The 26,140-nt window shown below is 39.8% G+C and overlaps 1 protein-coding gene across 1 annotated transcript; it reads right to left on the reverse strand.

The window, feature by feature from the left end:
* spats2 (spermatogenesis associated serine rich 2) lies at positions 1 to 24,469 on the reverse strand. Its single transcript, XM_022206392.2, is given in 14 exon segments — positions 1 to 4,785; positions 4,872 to 5,017; positions 7,090 to 7,192; positions 7,885 to 7,994; positions 9,792 to 9,850; positions 16,488 to 16,623; positions 16,809 to 16,979; positions 18,301 to 18,523; positions 18,791 to 18,840; positions 19,349 to 19,457; positions 20,699 to 20,748; positions 20,751 to 20,777; positions 21,767 to 22,054; positions 24,328 to 24,469. Coding segments are annotated over 13 exon segments (1,575 nt in total). The 5' UTR covers positions 21,792 to 22,054; positions 24,328 to 24,469; the 3' UTR covers positions 1 to 4,419.
* Positions 24,470 to 26,140: the final 1,671 nt, after the last annotated feature.

Genomic DNA, 26,140 nt, shown 5'->3' on the forward strand with positions numbered 1-26,140 from the left:
TGTATTGCAAACTGTTTATTTGTCATAAATGAAAAGTGTGCCATTCAGTGAGAGGGAGAAAGAGAGGGCTGGGCAGTCAGGGACGGTCGATGTCTTTGGTCCATACTCTGGTGGGGAGGGGGGTGTCGATGGATCGGTGGGAGACAAGAAAAGGCACTTGAGTTTACAGTTGTCTCAGAAAAGTTTCGAAGGACACAAGATCTACTGGAAGAATGAATAAACTAGGTGTTTAACCTCCATTATGCCTACTATGAATATCACATACAAAATGCCCCATGTGAGCACAAAATTATATAGCTACATATATGTATATACAGTAAGGAATCAGAAAGAAAGTGGGATGGAAAGAAGAAGAAGAAGTGAACTGTTAGATTCATCCCCTTTGGAATTCTTTACAGGCCGAGGAAAGAAAAAAAAGGCAGCAACTTTAAACAGGACAAGAGTATTTCTTTGGCGATAACCTAATATCCCTACAGTTTGGAATGTGAAACTAAAGAAGTGGTTAAAGAGACCGACAGCATCGCTGATGAGATAATTACTGTCTGAATCAGCACATCTAACAGAAAAGCTTAACAGTTGATCACCTTTAATCAGTTCATAGTGCAGCTCACCGTCAGTGTTTGAGGAAAATTGTAGAACGTAGTACAACTTCAGTCTATAAAGATCTTTGTGATATTAAAACCAACCTGCCATCTGCAAGAACATACAAGGAAACAAAGTGAAATACACCAAGTTGCTGCCTTTTCAAGATTAGTTTGAGCTAGAATGACTAATATCTACCTACCAGGACCTCTGATGATCACTAATCAACACATTCAATCTTTAGTTCAGGTAAAAAGTGTAAAAATGACAACTGAGCCTCCTATGGGGACCGTTGTTCTGCACTAACTGCCTCTGAGGCGTTTCACCAGACAAACAAAGGAGAGTTCAAGTTCCTGCTTGTGGTCGACCTCCTTAAAACAGCAAATGAACATTTTCACACTTTGGTTTTTGTACACAGTATATACAGGAGATATTCTGTGATAATTAATGAGCTTTAGAGGTGCTGGTAGAAGGATTTTGTTACATCAGGACAGGAAACAGCCGTTCCTCAGCCCTGTTGAGGACGGTGCCACAGAAAAGGTCAAGCAGCTGTAAGTTACTTTGCTAACAAACGAGGCTCATTGCTGCCCCCTGAGGCCAGAGAGCTGATAACACTCAACAACTACAGCTGTAATGAGTGTTTCTATTTCTCCTCTTAACAGTCAAGGGGCAACAATGAGCCAACTCAACAATCAAAAACACACTATGACAAGCACAACAGAGGTGAGATTTATGAGGGGTGATCAAAAAGGTCTGGGACTGTTCATGGAGACCAAATGAAACCACGTGATCAACAGCACGGAGCTATGTGACAGTTTTGTGTGGTCAGTGTGGATTTGTAATTTCCCTATGGATTGAAAACTAGAGCAGAGAAGAAACCATCATGCAGCCTTCAAGTTGAGGATCATCATGATGAGAGACTGGGCAGTGTGTAATACCAAGAGAAGAAGCTTTACAGTGGAACAGCCACAGTCTCCACAACCCACTAAGGCGAGTCAGATGAAGAGCATGGTCATAGTTTTATTCAACATTCCCACTAAGAATTAGTCCACCAGAGTCCGACTGCCAAGGCAGAGTTCTGCCGTAACGTCCTGAGGTGTCTGAAGGAGAACATTCAGCAGAAACAATCTGCAGTCTCCATTAGTTTTTTTTTGGTCACAACACAATAGTTGCTTCCCAGTTGCCCTACTCATTACATTAGCCTCCCTGTGCTTCTCTCATCTTCTTCAAATTGAAATTTAAGTTGAAGGGTCACAGCTCATTATATTCAGGCCCCATCACCGATGGTGCTTGACATGTTTATACAACGGAACAACTAGGAGGGTAACAAGCGCTGAACCACTGTACAGGGAAACTTCTACGAGGATGGGACAGTCTTGGAACTTTTTGATCACTTCTCCTCTGCTTCATCAAATGTGTTTTCAAAGGATCTTTTAGCCCCAGCTGTGTTAAAAACCTGTCAATTCAGAGCATTTCTGTGGAACCATCTTGGACCATTGTCCTCATGGTGGAGGGAACTGCCCAGAGTGAGGCTTCCTGTTCCTAGTCTTAATGTTACACTAACTGGATGCTCAGCTTTACTTTAACAAGGAAGCCAATCAGCAGATTTCCCAAAATGTGTGTTTTTAAATCAAACAAGCACATATTTACTAAAGACTGCAAACAAGTTTGCATTCTCTTCTCCACAATATTCACTAATTTAACTACTGGAGTAAAGTTTTTTTTTTTTTTTTAAATCTCATTAAAAAAAAATCTCCGTATGATGAGAAAACTCATGGAAGAATCAAAAATTGGTGGGGGGGAGAAAAAAAAAAAAAAAAAAAAAAAAAAACTTTAAAATTCACTTTTTTTCCCCCAAAAAACAAAACTGCTCAAAAGGAAGACAACACATTATGAAGAGGATGCAGCAGTAATGTAACAACCAGTTTTCCACCACAGCCTTGCAGCTCCGCATATGTACACAACTACCAGAAGATCAGAGCTGAGGAGCCACTAGGGGTCCCTGTCCCTTAATAAGAGCCCACAGCCACAAAACGGCTTGATCAGCAATGAGGTATTCACCAGCTTTTTGTTCACAAACTGGACACTAGGATGAAATTTAACCCCAACAACAGCCTCGCAGCAACTGCTTGGCAGATAAAAAGATCTGTGAAATCCACACAAGCCTCCACGAATTCATCAGTTTGATCAGTTTTACTTCCACACATGGACAAAGTGGGGGATAGAAAAAGGGGAAGAAGAGATCTTGCACCTTATTTTCTCGCATATTTATAAATCACACTCTACAAGTACCGTCTGCTTAGAAAGCCGTCATGATGCAGACATCCATGTTTCTAGAAAGGCAAATGTGAAGTCTGTGACTAAAGGCAAGCACGACATTAATATGCCATCTGTGTGCATATAACTGAACACAAAGAAGAAAACTGCACGTGTGGAAGAAGATCCAGCCGAGTAAATGTTCAGAACTATGAAACATCATGTGCACAACAAAGAGTTTCCTTTGTCGCGAGTTTTAACATTATTCTACAAAAGGTAATGAGCCCTCTCTTGGTTATAAAATAATGGACAGCAAGCAGAAGACAACAGCACACATGATAACCCCGCTGGCCAGTGAGTGGGCGATACATCACTGCCTTAGGCAACATTACAAAGGAATAGTTTGACATTTTGGAAAAAAGCACTTATTCACTTTCTTGCAGAGTTAGATAAGGACATGGACGCCACTCCCACGTCTTTGGTAGATATGGAGATTAAGCCAGCAGCTAGTTAGCTTAGCACTGAGGCTGGAAATGAGAAATAACCCTCCACGATTTTACACCTTGTGGATTAAATACTTTGGTTTGTGCACAAAAATAAACAAAATAAAACTGAATGTGTTAATTAGTGAGATTTACAGATGCAGTTCGTGACATTAGAACAGATAAAAAAAAAGTTTTTCCACATTTCCAGCCTTCGTGCTAGACTACGCTAACCAGCTGCTAGCTTTAGCTTCATATTTACAGGCATGAGTCTGGTGTTAATCTACCAATTTAACTCTGAACAAAAAAGAAAAAATGAGAATATTTACAAATGTTAAACTACTCCTTTAAGAGAACAACATCCATGTCCACAGAGTTGCTCTCCAACACATCTAAGTCCTAGCGTTAACAAGTTCCCTACTCTTTGTAGCAGCCGTACGAAAAGCTCTGGATTACAGTTTGATATGTCTCATTTTCACCTTGCAAAGATTAATGACAGTCTGTAGTGTTGATTGCATGTCTACTTCTCTGATGACAGAAATCCCTGTTAATGCTAGAACTACTTTTACGCGTTCACAATGCTTTCCACCGTGAAGGCATTGAAATGGTTCTGGGGACACGAGGAGAAAGAAAAAGATCTGACGTTTGAATCAGAGAGCCGACAAAGCCACAGCAAAAATAGAAAAGTACTAAGAGTTCAACTTCAATAGTGCACAAATTGTTGCAAGTAATCATGTCAGTCTCCAGCAGACTGTTTAACTGCAAAAACTAATAACAGAGACTGACAACAGCATAGCGATGAGATCTCTCAAAGGGGACCTAAAGATAGAAGCCGTTACCTTAACCAGGATGGAGAAATGGAAAAAGAAGAGAGAATACAGAAGAGTGGGAGCTTTTCAAGTTTGAAGGATGACTGGATTAATGTAGAGAGGCGGCGCCACAGCTCGACTGACGGAAATATGTAAACTTGTATTCTATTCTTCATTGAGTGGAGTTAGTGGAGGGGGAGAGCGTGTCGGGTTGGGGGGAGGGTATGGAGAGAGGAGGGGGAGTGCAAGGGTTAGTAGGTGGGTTTGATTTGAGCGGGTGGTTTCCAATGTCAAGGGCAGTGCGTTCGAGGGATCCTCTGGGGCAGCCCGTTGTGAGAGGGTCGGTCTTGGTTGTGAGGGGGTCGGTCTTGGTTGTGAGGGGGTCGGTCTTGGTTGTGAGGGGGTCGGTCTTGGTTGTGAGGGGGTCGGTCTTGGTTGTGAGGGGGTCGGTCTTGGTTGTGAGGGGGTCCAGAGGAGTGGGAGGGACCTCTGGAGTTGTTGGAGTGCTGTGATGAAGGACCAGAAGAGGCGCCGTCGCCCTGATGGCGATGGTTAGCTCGGCCAGCGTTCCGGTCGTGGTAGGAACTGCCGTTATACCGCTGACCACCCGAGTGATACCCTTGTCCCTGGAAGGTGCGCCTGTTTCCTTGGAAAATCTGAAAGGAGAACTCAAAGTCAGTCACTGCATATTTGAGCTATGGGGCTGCTTCATGACCTCACTGTTAGACAAACGAGTGCTGACCTGTTTGGTCGGTGGAGGGCGTGTTTCAGTGGAGGGGCTTTGAATCTGGGTGGGAGGAGGGGTCTCCAGCAGGCTGGGGCTGGCGACAGAAGATGATGTGGAGCTACAGCGAGATCGATTGGAGTAGCCCGTACGTGGATGGTAAACTGTGAGGGAAACAACAAGGCAAGTCACCGAAAGCACAAACTCATGAAGCAGGACGTTAGTTTACAAAATCAGAGTCCCTCTAGAGCAAGGGGCGTCAAACATGCAGCCCGCGGGCCAATCCTGGCCTGCCAGAGAGTCCAATCCATCCCCGGGACGACTTTGTAAAGTGTAAAAATTACAGAGAAGATATTAACTGTAAATTGGGAAAACTATCATTTCTAAAATACGGCAAGCTGTTTTGATCGTAAAGTAATATACTAGACTGTTTACTGTTCTTTAGTGTCTCATTTTTGTAATATTTTGTCTTGTTTTTGACTGACTTGTCGTTTGAATCATGTTTTTGTTGTTTTGTATTTCCTTTGTCTCACTTGGGTTTTTTTGCCTTATTTTTGTTATTTTGTGTTTTACTTTATTTGTTGTTTTGTGTGTCGTTTGTGTTGTCTTGCATTTTTTTTGGTCTCACTAGTGTTTCCTTTTTGTAATTTTGCTTCTTGCTTTTGTCATTTTTGGTCTTGTTTGTGTTATTTGTCAAATTTTTTTTGTCTTGTTTGTCGTTTGTCCATTTTTTGGTTTTGTTGTGGTTTTTGGCCTGACTTTTGTCGTCTTGATCATAAAATACTACATCGTTCAGTTCCAGATACCTGTGACTAAATGTGCCTTTGTAGACACTCTGATCTGTAAGTTGTAATGTGTAAATGATAAACTGAGGCATAGTGTTGCTGAAATTGAACTTCTTTTTCTCAACAAATTTCAGGATGTCCATAATGATTTGTAAAAAGATAACTCATTAAATGTGAACATTTTCAGAAAGTAGCTTTTTGCACTAAAACTAAGGAAAACATTGGAGTTGTGGTGATTCATAGGTCATCATGTTCTGATTTTACTGATCCCACTTTAGATCAAATTAGGCCGAATGTGGCCCCTGAACTAAAATGAGTTTGACATCTCTGCTCTAGAGGAAGTCTTGCCATCTTGGTAACTCCTCCAGGAAGCTATTTTAGGACAACAAACATGACCAGGTCTGTTTGACTAAATAGGGAGAAAGTAATAACTACAGTTTTAATGGTCACTGGGGCAAATAAACTGCATGTGTAGAATCACGAGTCAAATCTGATAAAAATAATTTTAAAGTTTGAAATCTTCACCCCAAGGTTTAAATAAAGTTTTATGCAGCAACTCATATGGCTGGATGTTTTTGGAACAGGACACGAGTCTTACTACAAGCACCACCTCTGGCCATTCTGCCTTACTGTTTTTATTTGGAATTCTTTAAGTGGTGTGTCTCTAACTCGTAACAAAAAAACAGAAAAACTTATTTTACTGATCTATATTTAGTATTGAAGTAGTAGTACTCCATCTTTTCAGTACGTTTGACATCTGTGGCTGTCCTCATACTATGTAAATCCACCAACGGCTCATTTAGAGCTCCATCCACTAAAGCCAGGCCGAGTCAGTATTCAATTAAACAAATCTGACATCTGAAACCACTGGCAAGCATTACACCACCTAAAACCATTTTCAAATCCTGTTTGCAAGTCAGCTTTTCTCCTCTTCATCTGAGATTTATCAATAAAATTAAGTGCCTGTGATCTAACCAGAGCTTGTTTATTGTTCTGCTACATTTTCAAACCATGAGAGCGGCACAGACGTTTAAACAGCACTCCGCTGATTGATCCCTGCAATCCTATAACATTCAGGCGAAGCTGTTTCCACTCCACACATCTGGCATCAGGTGAGTCAGATTACTGTCCAAAGCTTAAAGTTCAATATAAGTGTTTGATTTTTTTTAATGAGTAAAATGTGCAGAGACTCATTGGGTGATGTCCTTGCTAAATATACTGCAATTAAAGTTATTTCCTCTGCAGGTCATTAAACATGGCTCACATTTCGAGCCCATCATGATTATTAGCGCATTAGTGGCCATTTCAGCTGTGACACTACAAACATCTGAGATCTGTGGTGTTGGATTTTGTAAGTGGTGGGATAAAGTTCTTAGCTCCAGTCAGCAGACAGGTAGGAAAAGGGTTCAGAGTTACACAAACGAATCTTGAAGATAAACAGGATGCTGTACCTGATCCAAACCCCAAGATGCTCGTCTTCAGCGGTTCAAGATCAAAAGTAAACCTCACAGCTTTTCCAAGGTCCTCGTCGTATTTCCGTTCACTCACAAAGTGCTGAAACAAAAGAGAGGCCACTCATTAGAACCATAGACTGTATATATAATGGACGTAGCATCTGGCTCCAGAATTGAAGCCAACCCGGAAGTGTCAAAAACTTGCAATATCACGCCGTCCGCTAGGGTTGGCTCCAAAAAGCTTTTTCTCCATAGACCCCAATTCATTTTTGGAAAAAATAAAATTTGATAGACTGATTTTCTACAGCTCAGGATTTTTTTCCTGTTAGTTTTCATGGTCAAAATGAGAGATCAGGTGGCCGATCTTAAAATAAATCAATACTGAATTTTAAATAAATCGTTAAAGTTGGCGGAGCCAGGGGGCGTGGCTATACTTGATAGACAGCAACAGAAGCCTCTGCGGTAAAACGTGGGCGGGATAAGAGAGTTCTCAGCCAATCCTGCCCTTAGTTGCTCTACGGTCCAGTCTGTTTGATGACGCTTTTTACGTCACTGGCTCCAAAAAAATCCAAAACGGCGACCAGGTAGTAGCAAAATCCGGGCTTCATTTTCTCGCCGTTGAAACCAACGGGTGACGTCACGGTTAGTTGACGCCTGATTAGAACCAGCAACAGCCTGTTTTCAGCCATATTAATTTGTCCTTTTCCAACAACACTCATGAAATTCCAATTGTGCATTAAAAATGACAAACAGAGATGGTTAAAACCAGAGTGGTCGTATTGATGCAGGTACCTTGATGTCTGCACGCAGTTCAGTCAGCTGCTCCTCCGACATGGACGCTGACTGATCCGTCAGCCGTCTCAGCTCCTCGGCTTTCTTCTGCCGGGCGTCCAAAACCACCACTGCAACACAGTGGCAAAAATATGAACGTTTACAGATGTGAATCAAGTTTAGCTGGACACCATTTCAGATTTTTTTTTAACCAATTATGTCAAATTAATTATGAACTGATTTACAATGTGGTTAAGTAAGTCTTTATGTCTTCATCATGTCTGACAGAAGATTAAATCCAGCCGGAAACTTAACTTAGTCTAAAGTGGAGGCCCTAAAACTCACTGCGAGACACATTTATTGTTAGCCGAGTTGGAGGTTTGGTGATAAAGACACTCTCTGGCAAAGTTAAGACCGTGTGATTGCTGCGATGATTCATGTCTGCACACCAATTAATCAACAATAAGCCAGAGTATTCTCACAAACACAGATCCTCCACTTGGCTCAGAGGACGATGAGCATTTCTCAGTCTCACCAAAGACCTTTATTCTTCCTTTTAATAACCAAAAATGATTAACGATCAATTGAAGAATCATGTAGTCATTATTCCTCACAACAACAAAAAAAGAAAGACTAAATACGCTTTCAGTAGCTCTCAAGACACGAGAGCAGAAAATTTGCTTTTAAAAAGCAAATATAAAACATTTAAGTGTAGTGAGGATTTTATAGAGGAATATTTATGCATGTATGTCTATATGAATGACTGTCTTACAAAAAATAAGTAATGGCGTTGTGATTTAGAAGGGGCAAACAGAATATCATTGCACTGACTATTAGGAGATAGGACTCTTAGTGGAACAAAATAAAAACTTGTGGATGTCACGGTGATACTAATACAAAGCAAATACAGCAGAATGGTATGTGGAAAACAATTGTTTCAACAGCTGTTTTGACATGAGATTTTAGTGGGAATGGTAGTTTTTCCATTTCTCTTCTCCTGAAGCAAATACAAAAATAACCATGTTTTTGCTGCTGTCTATGTCAACCAGGCAGGTTCCCAAGCATCTTGAGAATTTGATAAAAAGGACAGGACATCCCTGAAAGACCACAGTGCTTTATTAATTATGACACGTTTTATCTTTATCAAAAAAAACTGCACCTCCTGTGATTTGGATAATGTACTTGGCCTTATTGCAATTTCAATATTTAAAATAATTAGTAAAATGATTCTTAAGTTGCAGCCCCTGGAATACCCACTGATGGTTGGTTTTACTAGTACTAGGATGAACGAAGACCATCATTTTTTGGTTTTGGCCGAAACAATAATAATTGGTATAATACAAATTTCTGCGTTGTATCACTTCCTTTAGGAGAACAAATGGTTGAAACATGAGTTTACACCAATGTAACACAGGAAGGAGATTAGTTGGAGGTAAATTTTGAGGAGACCTGTCTTTTGTATTGATGAAGAAGTACTAGAGTTTCTTTGCTTTCCTCTCAATTCACCACACACCTCGCACAAAGACAGCATTGAGTCTCCCTCGTCACCTGACACTATTCACTTTTTCCAGGCCTGGAACACACAACAGTGTGCACTGAGGGGACAGAATAAGAGAGAATGGCCTACTTGTACAAATATGCAGCCCTGCTCTGTCATGTCACACACTAACAACACACAGACGCGCACACACACTAACAACACAGGAATGCTCTAGGTTTATCAGGACCCCAAGGGCACCACTGCAGTTTTGAGGAAACTGGGACTTGCTGTTCCACAACAATCTCTTTTACTACCTCCGGAAGTGATTTAGGTCAGATTCTTCAGGCCCTCGAGTCAGGTGATCATATTATGGGAAGAATACTAGCAGCTCCCAGGTGGTATGTGACAAGCAGAGCTTGGTCTACTTGCGGAGAAATACAGTACTTACTGGCCTCAGCTTTCACTTTGTCCATCTCTGCCAGTAGAGTCACCTCTCTGTCCATTAAACTAGAAAAAACAGAGAGGAGAAAACAATATTGTAGCATTAATCAAAAGAGAATGCTGCACAACAAAGTCAGTGGAGGAAAATGCAAAACAGCAAGTGCAACACAATTAGCCCAATATTTAAACAATACCACAAATGTCATAAATCAGAAGTCTCATTTTGACGTGATAAACCAACACCAGAGTCTCTCATTGTTAGAAACAGTTTAATGCGACGATAGCGACTAGCTGGGAAGACAATTCATTCACTTGTGCAAAAATTGTTCCATCTAAAAGATAACTAGCTTTCATAACTGATAGGTGAAATCCGGTCTACACCGTAAAAAAATTCTACATTTTACGGTGAAAAACTGTCAAACCATGACGGTAAAAATCTGTAAACTCTAAAACAGTTTGATGCCGCCAATATAGCACTGACTCACTGTAAATAGGAGGAAAAGTGTGTTTTTTTGGTTTTCTTTTTGTCTTGAAAAAAGACATTTCCCGACTTCTGCTCAGTTTTTAAATGGAAAAATGCCGTAATATGTATAAAAATACTGTAATTCTTGCATTTAATTCTCGAAAAGAATACAGTTTTTCCCAGTTAAATGTACATATTGTTGTACTGGTAATGGAAACATGCTGTAATATTTACAACAAGTAAAATGGCAATTTCTGCATTTATTACATGTCAAAAATGCAGCTTGTCACCAGTCACATTGATGTACTTTTCTGTTAATAACCGACATGCTCTATGACAGCTTTCACTGCAATTTTTACTAAAAACACACATATTTAATGGTAAATACACTAACTGTTGTGTTGATAATGGAAAAATGCTGTAATATTTATATTAAGTTAAAAACTTTATTTTATATAGTATTTTCAGATTTTTAAAGATTAAAACTTTTTCTACAGTAAAATAGGGAATGAAGCACATTTTTAACCCTAAAATCAACATTACTTTGCTGTAAATGTGGAAAATGTTCTACTGTAATTTTAGGGTAGAATTCTGGCAACCACAGCTGCCAGAATTTAGCGTAAAAACAGCGATTTTTCTTACAGTGTACGAAAAGACAATCTGCGAAGGTTTTGACCACTAGCCGCGCTAAAGCGAAATGCTTTTAACAGGAAAGGTTGTACAAGTTTCTGATGCGATACATACAAGCAAATGAACTATTTGGCTTTTTTCACATTTACACACGTGGACAAAATTGTTGGTACCCCTCAGTTAAAGAAGGAAAAACCCACAATTCTCACTGAAATCACTTGAAACTCACAAAAGTAACAATAAATAAAAATTTATTGAAAATTAAATAATCAAAATCAGCCATCACTTTTGAATTGTTGATTAACATAATTATTTAAAAAAAAACAACTAATGAAATAGGGCTGGACAAAAATGATGGTACCCATAACTTAATATTTTGTTGCACAACCTTTTGAGGCAATCACTGCAATTAAACGATTTCTGTATTTGTCAATGAGCGTTCTGCAGCTGTCAACAGGTATTTTGGCCCACTCCTCATGAGCAAACAGCTCCAGTTGTCTCAGGTTTGATGGGTGTCTTCTCCAAATGGCATGTTTCAGCTCCTTCCACATATGTTCAATGGGATTCAGATCTGGGCTCATAGAAGGCCACTTTAGAATAGTCCAACGCTTTTCTCTCAGCCATTCTTGGGTGTTTTTGGCTGTGTGTTTTGGATCGTTGTCCTGTTGGAAGACCCATGACCTGCGACTGAGACCAAGCTTTCTGACACTAGGCAGCACATTTCTCTCCAGAATGCCTTGATACTCTTCAGATTTCATCGTACCTTGCACACTTTCAAGACACCCTGTGCCAGATGCAGCAAAGCAGCCCCAAAACATTACTGAACCTCCTCCATGTTTCACCGTAGGGACAGTGTTCTTTTCTTCGTATGCTTGGTTTTTGAGTCTATGAACATAGAGTTGATGTGCCTTACCAAAAAGCTCCAGTTTGGTCTCATCTGTCCAAAGGACATTCTCCCAGAAGCTTTGTGGCTTGTCAACATGCATTTTTGCAAATTCCAGTCTGGCTTTTTTATGAGTTTTTTTCAGCAGTGGTGTCCTCCTTGGTCGTCTCCCATGAAGTCCACTTTGGCTCAAACAACGACGAATGGTGCGATCTGACACTGATGTACCTTGGCCTTGGAGTTCACCTTTAATTTCTTTGGAGGTTGCTCTGGGCTCTTTGGATACAATTCCAACGATCCGTCTCTTCAATTTGTCATCAATTTTCCTCTTGCGGTCACGTCCAGGGAGGTTGGCTACTGTCCCGTGGGTCTTGAACTTCTGAATAATATGAGCCACTGTTGTCACAGGAACTTCAAGCTGTTTAGAGATGGTCTTATAGCCTTTACCTTTAAGATGTTTGTCTATAATTTTTTTTCGGATGTCCTGGGACAATTCTCTCCTTCGCTTTCTGTTGTCCATGTTCAGTGTGGTACACACCTTTTCACCAAACAGCAGGGTGACTACTTGTCTCCCTTTAAATAGGCAGACTGACTGATTATGAGTTTGGAAACACCTGTGATGTCAATTAAATGACACACCTGAGTTAATCATGTCACTCTGGTCAAATAGTTTTCAGTCTTTTATAGAGGTACCATCATTTTTGTCCAGGCCTGTTTCATTGGTTGGTTTTTTTTAAATAATTATGTTAATCAACAATTCAAAAGTGATGGCTGTTTTTGATTATTTAATTTTCAATAAATTTTTATTTATTGTTACTTTTGTGAGTTTCAAGTGATTTCAGTGAGAATTGTGGGTTTTTCCTTCTTTAACTGAGGGGTACCAACAATTTTGTCCACGTGTGTATATACACAGCATGTTCATTAACCATTCTAACACAGCAGGCTTAAAATGTGCAGAAAAATGCACGCTACGTGAACATCGTGAGTGAGTGAAACACCCGTCTGAACAGAAAAATTAGGCTGCTTGAGTCAGACATGTTTTAATCCTCCAAAAAGAGGAACTGACAATCAGTCGCCAGATGACCCATCACGCAAAGATCAGAAAAGTCTGCATGGTTTGAATTTCTCTTTCAAAATCAAGAAATACTCTTATTTTTCTGGCTAATGTCTGATGTCATATTTTACTTTTTGTGTCTACTTCGTGGACACCTCTTGTTCAAACTGTAGCATGCTTATAAGATAAGAAACAAGTGGTTTGCCTGCAGAGTGTGGAAGCTGAACGCTAAACACGCTGCAGACTGGCAGACATTAACAGTAATTCTCAGATGTACGTCACTTTAGATAAAGGCGCCTGCTAAATGAAATTGTAGAACTGTAACTGGGGTGCACCCATGACAGATTTTCTATTTAATACCATCTTTGGTTGAGGATTACTCAGATACACAAAGCCAGTATGGATGCTGTCAATTTCTCCTCATGGAAAGGTTTTCTCAACTTTTCTATAATAACTGCGTAATTTAACGAACAGATTCTTTTCCTAATAATGCTAAATGTCATTTTTCAGTCAGTTTGTTAAGTGGGCTTCCATTTACTCAGTGGTCAGAAACAACCAGGAGATGCACTAATCTAAATAAGGTAACACATGCTCCTTGCTTATACTGTAAGTGCACCGATCAGGCTCCCTGTTGTGTGAAGTCACCCGCCCCCAAGGCCCACTCTGAGCCAAAAAAAAACACCCTTGCAGCCTTCTACAGCAGTGGTAGTCTTAGCGACAGACAGGCAGCAGGAGCATCATGGGAGTTGGAGGTGCTGAACACTGACAAACCAATCTGTCTTTTATTTTTGTTGAACTGAGAAAGCGATGAAACTTTTATTAGCCAGCAGGGAGCTAAGTGTGGAGCTAAATGGACATCCTGACCATCAACTACAGCATCATGTTTCAGCTTTTCACAAACTACAGAGAGAGAGAGAATATAAATGTGAAGAACATAATCTAAGAGTTATGTCTAAAAAGTTTAAGTTTTGGAGTTTAAACAGTTAGAATTTAATCTAATCCACAACCAATTAGCCCGTGAGATACTAATTTACAGCTGACATCATCAGCAATTACCAAATTCTCATATTAACGATCAATAAAGTCATCTCATCCTGCTGATTCATGAATGCCTAAACTGACTGACGCTAAGAGAAGCTGAACTTGGATTTTCTCCGATATATTCCAGCAGTATCTATGACGTTTGTCAGCTACTCAATGAACAAGGTAAAGTGGACAAACTTATTCCACCGCACGCCATTCAAAGAATCAGCAAAAGTTCCAACATACTGCAGCATGATGCAACGATAACTGCAACTATTGATTAACCTGTCAGTTATTTTCTTCATTAATTAATTAATTGTTTGGGCTATAAAATGTCAGACTGTGGATAAAACTGACAATCACTGCGTCCTCAAGCCCAAAAAGATTCCCTCAAATGTGTCGTTTTGTCCACAACCCAAAGATATTCAGGTTAATCTCATAAGGAAAGGAGCCAGAAAATATGCAGTTTTAAGAAGCTGAGCTCAGAGAATTATGACTTTTACTAAATAAATTATTGATTTATTGTTGCAATTAATCTCACAACTATGTGAGATTAAAGGATAAAACTATTTAAAACAGAAATATTCACCAATTCTTCTGAGTATTAAAGATAAACCACCAAATGGTGCACATAAATGTTTAATGCCTCACCATCTAAGTGTGCTAAATCATTGTACAGTGTATCTAGTTTCCAGTCCATATTATCCACCTCGTTACACTAGAAGCTCCGTGACAACAACAGGAGGTTCAACATATTCAAGAGTCTGTTTCCTATTATAAAATGCAATGTCATTAAAAGGACAAAGGTGAGAAAAATGGCCTTTGTGTTCAATAGGCCCGTAAAAATGCAGCAATACCTACACCGCTTTAGCAACCATCCAACACAAACAGCCCTTTTAAGCAAAGAACATCCTAGAACTTTGGGACTAGTGAAACTTAACAGGAAACTGAAGTCCTTTTTGTGAATTCCTGTTTGATGGTTCTTCAAAGTTAAAACTAGTTTTCACCCACAAGGCAGTCTGCGCGAATGGGCACAATTTATTACTGGACCAGTAAACAGTAATTTTTTACTAGACCGAAACAGTTTTTACTGGACCGAATATTTATGCACAAATGTACCAAAAGTTGATGTATAATTTAATTTTAATAATTGTTATACAAATTTACTACTTTATTATGTCCCAGATACAACACGACGCCATGGGCGAAGAGAAATGACCGTTTTCATATAGAATAAACCATACAAAATTAACTATTGGATAAAGAAAAGCACTCATTTGAGATCAAAACATAAATCATGTACTCAACCATGCTAGAAGTACTATAAATCACAGAGCAATGTGGCTGGGTCAAGCAGAGCGACCTTGTAGAAGCGAAATGAGGTGTGGTTTATTTATTTTCTGTTTATATCATGCGTTTTTATCGCGTGACATCGCTGTTCACACGAGAGCCTCTCTGAGGAGCAGCCCTCCCCATCCGGACGGCTCGCCGCTGCGCTGCGCTTGCTGTGTGCTTTGACTTTTGGATCAAGACAGCGGCGCTTCGTTCCGTTGCGCGATCGCATTATGTGGAACTTCGGGGTTACAGGAAAAAAATTACACCGGACATGAGACCGGCAATGTAGTAAGTTTTACCGGACTTTTGGTACACAAATCGGATTTGACCGATGGTCCGACGTCATTGGCGCACACTGCAAGGACACAACACAGTCCAAATAGTCTCTGTGTGTATATACTGTGGTGTGGCTCATACACAGAGTATGAATGAAAAGGAGACATATGCAAATGTGACTGTCAACTTATGGTTATTTCTGTTTTGAAACTGAAACTAGCCTTCAGTTGAGACACGTCTTGGTGAACCTAACAGGAACAGTGTGAATTTCCAGATCTTGCAATGTGTAGCATGAGTCTCTACCTTTGGCTCATTGTTGTGTTTTGATTTAAAATCTAACATTTGATTACATGCATCCCGAGCAGCATAAATCCAGCTTTAGAGTGGAAACGGTTTCTGCCCTTCACTCTGATGCTCTCAACCATTGATATACTTGTGCCATTTCTGTTTTTACTCTCATACTTTAAAAAAAAAAAATAGTTTTTAGGACCTGAGACCAGTCAAGAGCCATCCAGGTTGTACACGGTCAGGTTCAACATTTGCAAGTCATTTTGAGTATTCTGAGACCTCTGGCAGTGCAGCATGGTCTACCTTCGTTTTTTATGTTTTACAATACAACAGCAATGGTTTTTGTTTGTTTTACCTCACACTAGGAGCAGGGATCTTTTCAGTGCTCCAACTACTGTAGGGGAGCTAAGTTCAGTATTTTAGGGTATGGATTTAGCTCATACATTCCTCAGGAGGTTTTTGGTGCCTTGGGAAAATTCTTGTGGCAGCAACAACCTGCAGGGTGTTTTGCTACACCTCGTCTTTTAACATGCTCAAGTACTTCATCACTTCAAGATTCAGCTATGGCTATGACCACAGGCAGATTTTAAAACTAGTTTTTATTTTTTTTTTAAAGAGATATGTATCACTTTAGTCTCAAAGAATGAAGATCCTGCACACAGTTTTTGCTCAGCTTCTTAATGTATTGATCATGAACAATTTGATAGATAAATTGTGATTCCTTCTTGGGACTGAAAGTAAATTTACGTACCAGCTCTGGAGCTCAGCAAACGTCTGCTTCATCCTCTTGATTGAGGAGTCCATCTCATCCTTGACGACCATCCTGTAGCGGGTCAGTGAGGCGGTGCATCTCTGCAGGTCCTTCACAGAGCGGTCAATGTTGGGAGCTGAGGTGGAGACATTTAAGGAGACTTAAGCAAGTGTTTGATGCCCAACATCTGATCCAAGTTTAAGAAACAAATCAGTCAAGAAGTGCAATGATACATTTGTGTCAGGATAAGCCCTTCTGTATTCTTGCTGTGAAACACACACAGGACAAATTAACCAGAGACAGGAGGTATAGGTGTCTCACCCATCTTCTTTACTGATCCTTGCTCATCAGTGGTGGCTAACAAGGAGGTGGGGGGATGTGAATTTGAGCCTGGTCTGTGTCGGGACTTGTTGCCTCTCGGACCCTGGTGATTCCTCCTCCCCTGCTGGGGGGCAGGACTTGGAGCGCTACCTTGACTTTCTGCTTCTGCACCTGTGAGAAGAAAAATGACTCTTTTACAACAAAAACATCATTTCTAAGCTAACTACCTCAAATATGAATGAGATAGAATAGTCGACAAAGTTGGCCATTAGTGACGTATTTGAATAGGTCATTTTCCCCTTTTCTAAGTCTCAAAGATTCACAGAGTGAAACACGGCTCTGGTAGAATTTTTCATTATATATAAGAATCTGTTTTGGCATTCATCAGAGGTTTGGGCAGCTGTAGCTCGAGAGGCCCGTCCACAAATAGCAGGGTTGGTGGTTTGGTCTTTGTCCTCTCCACGTGCTGAAGTATCTTTGAACTGAAAGTTGGTCTCAATGGCAGATGAGCACCGTGCATGGAAGCTTTGCTGCAATTTGGTGTGTGAATGAAAAAAAACTAAAGTGCTTCAAGTATCATTGAGGTAGAAAAGTGCTACATGAGTGCAGACAATTTACCATTTTATCAGAGTAGAGCACTTTTAAACTACATCTGCTATGGTCCAAAATCTATGATCGCTTACCAAAGGACTTGTTTTGACGGAATAATTTGTAAAAATAAATCTGGCATATAGTGAAAGATGCTTGTATTTCTACTACAACCTGAAAAGTTTGACAGAGTGTATGCACTTTTACTACAACTGCACAAAGATTTGTGAATCACTTGTTTTTTCTTCATAGTTGCCACCGGAGGCTACACATTCTGTTCCCTGCTGTAAGCAAGTTTCATTTACATGTTGCACAACACTAAACAACAAGATTGTCACACTGTATTATTGTCTCGTGTAAAGTGAGCTTCCCGTAGTTAAAGTCAAGATCAATATTTATCTTGGAACAGATTTACTTTGAAGGGTAAATAAGTGGGGGTTGTATGAACAGACCGTTACATATCCGCTCTTTTTGCATTTCAGCAGGTAATTCTCTCCCTAAAGCTAGAGGGTTGGACTTTTACATGCATTAAATCCAAGCAACACAACGCTAATTAAGCCCATCAGTAAATCTTTCTGTATGTCACAGTATAGCGGAGTTTTAAATCAGGCGTCTGTGGTGACATTCCTCTGTAGTTGAACCAGTAGAATGCTTTACGTCAACCAGTGATGACCGGTTTGACAGAGCTGAAGAGGAGAGCAACCACAGCGATAAAGTAGTAGACCAAGCAGGCAAAAGCTCTGGCTACATATCTGTTAGAGACAACAGGAAGCATCAACAGTGTTTGTGCAACAACTCTGATTGTGGGAGGAGGGACACAGAAATTCCACACTGCAGGTTTAAACTTCCTCAAACCTTCAGGCTTCCTCCATTGCTTAACCATCACTTTTCTAGCTGCATTTACCGGTGGTTTCAGATGTAGCAGGTTCAGAGTCCAGCTCAGCTGCATCCAGGGAGGCAGAGTCCAACTGTTCACTCAGCGAATCCAGCGATTCTCCATCCATTACTGATCCGTTGGCATGAAAGCCGTTCATCTCATCTTTGCTCTCCTCGGGCGATGCGGCTTCAGGTGGAGAGGGCTCAGCCGAGGCCTCTGGCTGAGGCTTGGGCTTCTTTTTCTTCTTGGGCTAGACATGGAGATATCAATATCAAACTCTATTGTTCAAATCCTCTTTGTTCATCATCTTAACCTAATCAGTGCAGTGACATGGTTCGATTCAACGCATGCTGGGACAGGCAAGTTGTGGTTTATACCTGAGGTCATATTATATTTTGGCTGCATTTACTAACAGTTTGAAGTCAATAGGGCACTTTAAACAACAAGAAGTTCAACATTAGCTTCAAATGAGAACTCAACAAAATGACAACTAAGATGCAGGCTTTGTGGTTCTCACCTTCTTTTTTCCGGTGACATTCCACTCCTTCAGGATCTCAACTGCACTGCCTAAGGCGTAAAACAAAGAATGACGACGAAAGTACTTGGTGACACATGAAGGCTCTTAAATCTTATAACAACAACTCATATCTGAAAGCCCTGGGGTGTTGTTTAGATAGCACTGAATAAGGAACAAAGCAGTCTGACGTACAGGGACAACCCGCATGTTCTATAATTAAACCTGCGAAAATGAAAACACGCAAATGACGCTCGACTTTTGAATGCGAAGCATGGAATGCACGATGACGAAGCTGCACTCAAGGTGACGAACAAAAAAAAACGAGGGTTGCATGCCACAACAAGTTAAATGCATTAAGATAACAAGGTGGTGCTGGAAATATCAGCAGAATCCTCGTGGCGGGAAGAAAATCAGAAGCACAACCAAAACACCAGAACGTCAAATACGAGCTGTGTTAAATCTTTCTCTTCATAAGGGGTAAATGCAACACTCTGATGGATGTTCCTATGATCACAGTAACTTCCCGAGCTTTGAGTTTAAACGCCAACATCCTCATACCTTCTAAGAAAGCCTGCACGGCCTTATCGACGCAGTTCTCGAAATGCTGTAACACCAGCACAATCTCATTGTTGCTTTTGTTGGGGACCACTGCCCTTACAGCGCTGATCTGTGAAGGGAAAGAAAGCAAAAATAACACACGGTGACTCAATATTTACTGCAAATCTGCACATACAGTGGTTAAACATTAAAGCTTTTTAAAGGAAGTTTCTTTTTTGCAGCTAAACACAAAATAGTAACTTTGAAGCCAATCATTTAAACTGTATTTTTATCAACAAATTGCAACATTTTGACCTTTAGTTATTCGTTTCAGGCAGTTCTCAGTAACTTTTACAAATATTTTAAAAGGAACAAAATATTTTCTAGCAAGCCATGTTTGCAGTGAACCTTTGAAATGTTGAAAAAAATTAAGTTAAAAGAATGTGAGCTAGGCTTGATTCCATGAACAGCTTTGGATTGAGTAAACTAGGCTAGGCGATGTCGTCAGAAGGTAAAAGTACTGGCTGTGTTCCACATGGCTGCAATTAACAGGAGCACGCGCCAGAATCACTAAGCCCTTTGACAACCACTAAAAACCTCAGAGATAAACTTAACTTAGCTATCTATGAGAAAAAAACGGAAGTAAACTCTCCAGGATTTTGTTTTTCAATCACGGAAGTTGAAATTATTCTATTTTACACAAAGGTGGTTCCATCGACTACCCTGCATCCCAGCTTTTTATTAAAAAAAAGTCAACAAATATCTCAAGCTGAACTTTTTGCAAAATCAGGTAGGTTTATTGGCAGTAAATGGCTAACAAACATTTCACCTGTTCCAATAAAAGAACCCACAAAATTCAAATTCTACAACATAAAGCCAAACAACCTGCTGTCAAACATTACCACACTGTAGCACAACTATGCGCTCTTCTAATTTTCTAAAGTAGTTCTATTATAGATGAGCAGCTTTAAAGAGGCCGAGGCTCGCTGTCATGAGATTATATTATGATAAATCTCAAGGAAGCCATCTTTCAAGCATTTTAAAGTTGCCTAATTTTTGAGCTGTTGACTCTCTCAATAACTGTCACAGACACTGATAAATCACAGCTTGCTCAAAACATTTTTCCTTCAGGAAAACTCCAGCTGTTGCTCATGCTCTGAGAACTTGCCCTCTCACGTTTACTGTTGCCAAAAAGCATCCTTCCAGAAACTGCTGTGCAGAGCTTGCAATTAATGAAAGTGAATGCCAAAGCTTAGCAATGAGCAACTTTGGGAAGCGGGTTAGAAGCCAATCACAAATTTAGTGATTTTATGTTTCAAATTCACCACAAAACCTGCAGCAGCTTTCATATGCAGCGGAAAAACATCTTACCTTCTCCTTCATCCTCTCTGCTGTTCCTCCCTGGGACATGACCATTTTGAGCGAGTATCAAACACCACCCCAGACGTATCTGGGGGGAAAAAAAAAGAAAACTAAACTCCACCTTGTCTGTTCAGCCTCGTGGCATATTTGCAAACCACTGTAGAACATCATTTGCAAAACAAAACAACAATCAGACATCTTTAGCAAGATTTCCTCTGTTCTTGTCTCAGTCCATGAATCCTAATCAAATGACAACGGCGGATCTATTGCCTGCAAATCTGACACGTGAGTGGACAAGTTCATCTACAAATCAAAGGAAACCATCTACCTAGTCATCATTCAAAATGGATTTGTTTCCTGGATACACACAACACCAAAATGTGTAAAGGAAGATGCGGCAGCGTAACAGTACTGTGGAGGTGGAAGGACTTGTTATTTAGGCATTTAAGCACAACCACTTTCAGCTACCAGCCTGAGCAGCAAGCACTTAAAACCTCATCACATGTGTGCTGAACTGTCTGGAATCTGCATCTGATTTAAATGACAAATAGCCAATGATGGCCTCCAAAAAGACATTCTTGCAAGAGGAACAACTTCAAGGTTTCTCTTGTCAAGGGCAGAATAAAAGTGGTCCTTTCAAAAACAGCCGAGTCAAGGTTAAGAAAATCATTTCTAGAAATATCAGACGGCATTTATCTTTAACAGTGACAAACAAAAGACTCCAGCTGAGTATGACGAAGTCAGAGTAAAGTCCAAAGTTAATCTATGGCCGCTTAAAGAACAGGCAGCAGGAACAAAACTGCTGAGACCTTGTAAAAGTTGTTTTTCTCATGCATGAAAGTAGGTTAATGTCACCGTAAATATCCGAGGCTCACATTCACTGTTACACCATGTTTGTAATATTAGGACAACTCCATCAGATTCGAGCTGAACTAAATTATGAACACTTTTTTTTTTTGTTAAATAACTTCAACCTTCTTCAACTACAGGCTGTATTTGCAGACTAAATGTATAAACTATTACCTGTAGATGCATAGTTGGCAAATTTATTTTAAGGTTAAATAAACAAACACATACCCTTTTGGCTGTTTTTCTTTGCCATGTTGTCGCACAGAAGTATCAGCTCTGTTGTATACTTCCTTTGCTGTACACTGCAATATTACTCTTCCAATATATTTAGGCTGGTGTTCAAATAAAGCCTCCAAGCCTAGTAGCTTTTACTTTGAGTTATTCTTGCTGAGAAAATGCCAACAAGGCTCACAACTGGCAGGAGTGCTGGAAGAACGAGGTTCAGATCCAGGACTTCACCATTTAGGCAAAGATTCGGGTTTTCCCCTTTTTTCCCCTCACCAAGTTGATCCAAATCTGGTGGGGAAAAAAAAGTAAAAACAAAACTCAGCTTTGTCGTAAGAACAAGATATCAAAAAAAAGGTATTAAGCTTGTATGTAAAGAACAGAAAAAAAAAACATTAAAAGGGTAACTGTAGTCATGTGTGCAAAATGAAATGCACAAACACTAAACTCCACTTTTGTAAGATCTGAAAAAAATAAATGCATGTGAAATGAAATCCATTTCCTCTGGCAATAAATATGAATGAAAAACAGATTTCAATAAATTATTGTCTGTCTGGTGGAGCATTCTCAAAAAAAATCTGCACTTAATATTGTCCTTGGCAGAAACACTGCATTTAGTTTGGAGGAAAAAGTTAGCAGGGCTACAGAGTAACACATCTTTGAAGGGTATTTCCTTTTCCCCCCCAGTCCTCTGCAGGAGTGGAGGGTGACAAAGACAAGAAGGCAAAATTAATTTTCTTTCTATCTTTGCAGTCTGGGCCTTTTGAGCGAGTTGATGACGACTGCAAACATTTAAAAAATTGATTGAATGTTTAATGCATGATCAAAAACTACCTAAAATATTTAGAATTTTTCTGCAGCCGAACTTAAAACAGACGGCACAAATGGTCATTTGACTGCATCAGCACCGCCTTGGAAATATACACTTCTGACCTTTGGACAGTGATTTGTTGCAATGTGCTTTTAATTTTACACCATTCACTGTGTAATACCGTAAATTAAACAACAACCTGGAGACAGAGGAAATCTGACATCACAGCAATTAAATACAGAAAAGAGTAAAATGTTACAGCAACATTTGGTGTTCAAATGCTTTCAGAATTCTGCCATTTTCTTGACACTATCATGAAGCCCGATAATAATCAGTACTGCACTTACACTACTGCTGACTGCTATCATATCTGAGTTTTGTTTAATTATATCTATACTAGCCTTAAAAATGTTTAACCGGACTCTGCTTTAATGGTCAGCTGTTGCCCCCATTTAGGTTTTCTTTTCTGGAAAAAGAAACTTAAAAGGCTGTACAAATCCACACCCTCTTGATTAGGACTTGGCACACAGTCATGGTTCCGCCACACCTTTACAGACGTCAAACCTACATTAGCACAATCAACAAGTGACACTGCAGCTTCCACTCATGCAAACACTAGGATGCATAATGTTTATCAAGAGGGATGGTGCTTGAATCTCCAATAGAGCCAGGTGCACTTGTACTGAAAATGCTCAAGTGGCGACCAAAAATGTTTGTCTAAATTGGGTGATTTTACAACTTTAAGACACCTGCAAGACAAAACATTTACTGGCTTTAGTCACAAAACAAATCCCACATACAGCCAGTCTCATCAAGTCATCAGGTTCAATAGAGGGCAAGTTAAAGAGTAATTGGAAATATTTCTCAAATCACTATGAAATAATTTTATCTACTGTCAGAGAAGCCAATTCTTTCCAGGCCCACAGTCAATCAATCATGTCAGTCAGACTAGAAAGCGGCGTCTCCTTAATTAAAAGAGGAACTCTTAAGTGTAACGACCTAATCAGTCTGAAACCCCTGTCTTGTCTTACTGCAGCTTAGCTAGCATCTTGCATTAAATTCTATTCAGGAATTTGGCCTGTTGTAGAAGCCAAATTAGGCCCTCCATATTTTACTGCCAAGACAGCTGTAGAAACCTGTCCAAACTCAGACAATAACGGATTTTTAGTGAACGCAGCTTCACCATATCAAAACATCCAACTTCGTGTTAATGTTAGCGAAATAATCCAGTCTTCTGAGCGCTGTGCATTTAGCTTATTATGAAATTCAATGGTTTTAAACGTTAGCGTCTCGAATATTTTCCCAGTTTTGTAAACTTCTACCGAAACGTAACATGCACAATGGAGTCTCAGGTTCAGACCTTCATTAGTGAGCAGCTCATTTCACGTATTTGGCTGAAGTCCGGAGGTTACGTTACCGTTAGCGTGCTAACATTACCTAACGTTATATGATTAGCTCTGCGAGGCTAAAGCTTTACTGAGCATCTACCAATGGTGGTAAAATCCCAAGGCAACAATAGCATTGACCCAAACGCAGCACAAAAGTATAAACGTCTTCTTGTGACGGACTTGAATGCAGCTTTAGCTAACGTTAGCGCGCAGCTAGCAGACCGCTCATTAGTCAGGTGTGCAAGCTCAGATCCTATAGCTGCTCAAACTTTGACGTTAAATAGCGGAGCTGCTGTTAACACGTGTGTGTTATGTTCAGAAAAGAAATCAGCTGTGTTAGTAGCACAACAGAATTAAATACGTACTTGATGTTGGCAGCAAACTGAACAGTAGCTTCTGGAAACGGGTTACCGCAGCTCCTACCGCCAGCCGTCTTTAATGCCAAGTAGTCCGCTGTGGGCAATATTTCCTCCACCAGACTCCTGCAGGGTTGCCAGGTTGTAATCAACAAACCCCCGTTTTAATACGTTTCAAACACACTGCAAAAGTTTCAAACGTTGAAAACCAGACAATTTAATTTACAATAGCGAAGCCCAAACGTTACAGCTTCAGGGGAACCTCTTCTCATGTTAATATAGTGAATATTGGTAAAATGTGACACTTTTTAGAAAGCATTTCCCCCCTAATCTTGACTTTCGGTGAGTTGTACTCTGCCAAGGAGGAGGCGGGGCCTCGGAGGAGTTATGTGACCATCGGAGTTTGTCTGTCCCTTAGCAACCTTACTCAAAAACAGACAAACGGACTTTGATGACATTTTCAGGGACGGTTACAAATAAAGCAAGGACCAATTGATTAGATTTTGGAAGTGATTAGTCTGGATCCACTTTTTTTCTTTTAAAGATTTCTGTTATGATTGATAGCAGCATGGTGTCACTGTAACCATGACAACAAGTAAACACTTAGTCAGCTGCCTGTTGACAATCCTACTACTAATCAGCCATGTACTTATCGGGATTTATCCTTTGGAAACGATACAAGAAATGAGCAGCCTTGTCAGAGTACTGCTGTCTCTGAGTGCTTTTCTAGTTGGATCATTTGAACATTTATTAAAATTTAACCATTGAGAAGTGTATTTCAAAAACAATAACTATTAAATTCTGGTTATATGATAAGTTATTTCAAATCTTTATCATAAAACAACCCTTAACTATCAAATAAATGTGGTGGAGTAAACAGTTGAATATTTATCTCTAAGATGTGGTGGAGTGGAGGGGTAATTGAGGATGAAATGGAAATTTTCAAGGAAAGTACATGTAGCTCAAAACTGCACTTAAGTACAGTGCATGAGCAATGCATTTAGTTGCTCCCACAATTTTAAAGGCTTATTTCTTTTATTAAAAAAAAGTCAGCAACACACTATTAAGTTTTTGCCTTTACATTACTTCATCACTGACTTCTAATGTAGGTCCTTACTGAGCATGTTCAGATAACTGGATCGTTTTGCAGGTGCCTTTTATTTTTTTGGATTTTGTTATCCAAATATCTAATATATCTCAATATATTTCTGCCTCCTCTCTCGGCATACTGTATTTACTATGCAAAGCTGTCATTCTGACAGTGTCAAACATTTAATTCCTTTCAACATAGTGACCTAAAAATTCTAATTTTTCTATTCACACTGCAAGGTCCCTGCAGACAGCTGGGGAAACACTCACTCATTACTACAAGTATGAAAAAAACAAACAGACCAACACATTTTAACGCGTATGTTTCAAATCCCGTTTTACTTCTTATTAATATTATTACATTAGCATACATACTGAAATAGCATCCTTGTGGTGAAAAATATACATTAGTTACTTGCTGGTATCTCACAAGTTTATGCATGATATTTTATATAACAAACAATCAGTTGCAACAATAAAATGAAAACAGTGACCAAGACCCCAGATGGTTTGTTCTTTGGTGGAAAAGTGCTTATAGTCCCAATATTCCTCACACAACTGTTTACATATATTTACACTACCAGTTGAAAGTTTGGACACACCTTCTCTTTTCTACAATGTAGAAAATAAATAAAAAATACTGAATGAGAAGGTGTGTCTAAACTTTGACTGGTAGTGTATATGAGCATAATTTCACATTAAGCATTACATTTAACTTTGAGTAGTTATTTCC

Source organism: Acanthochromis polyacanthus, chromosome 6 (assembly GCF_021347895.1).
Source record: "Acanthochromis polyacanthus isolate Apoly-LR-REF ecotype Palm Island chromosome 6, KAUST_Apoly_ChrSc, whole genome shotgun sequence".
Taxonomy (NCBI): domain Eukaryota; kingdom Metazoa; phylum Chordata; class Actinopteri; family Pomacentridae; genus Acanthochromis; species Acanthochromis polyacanthus.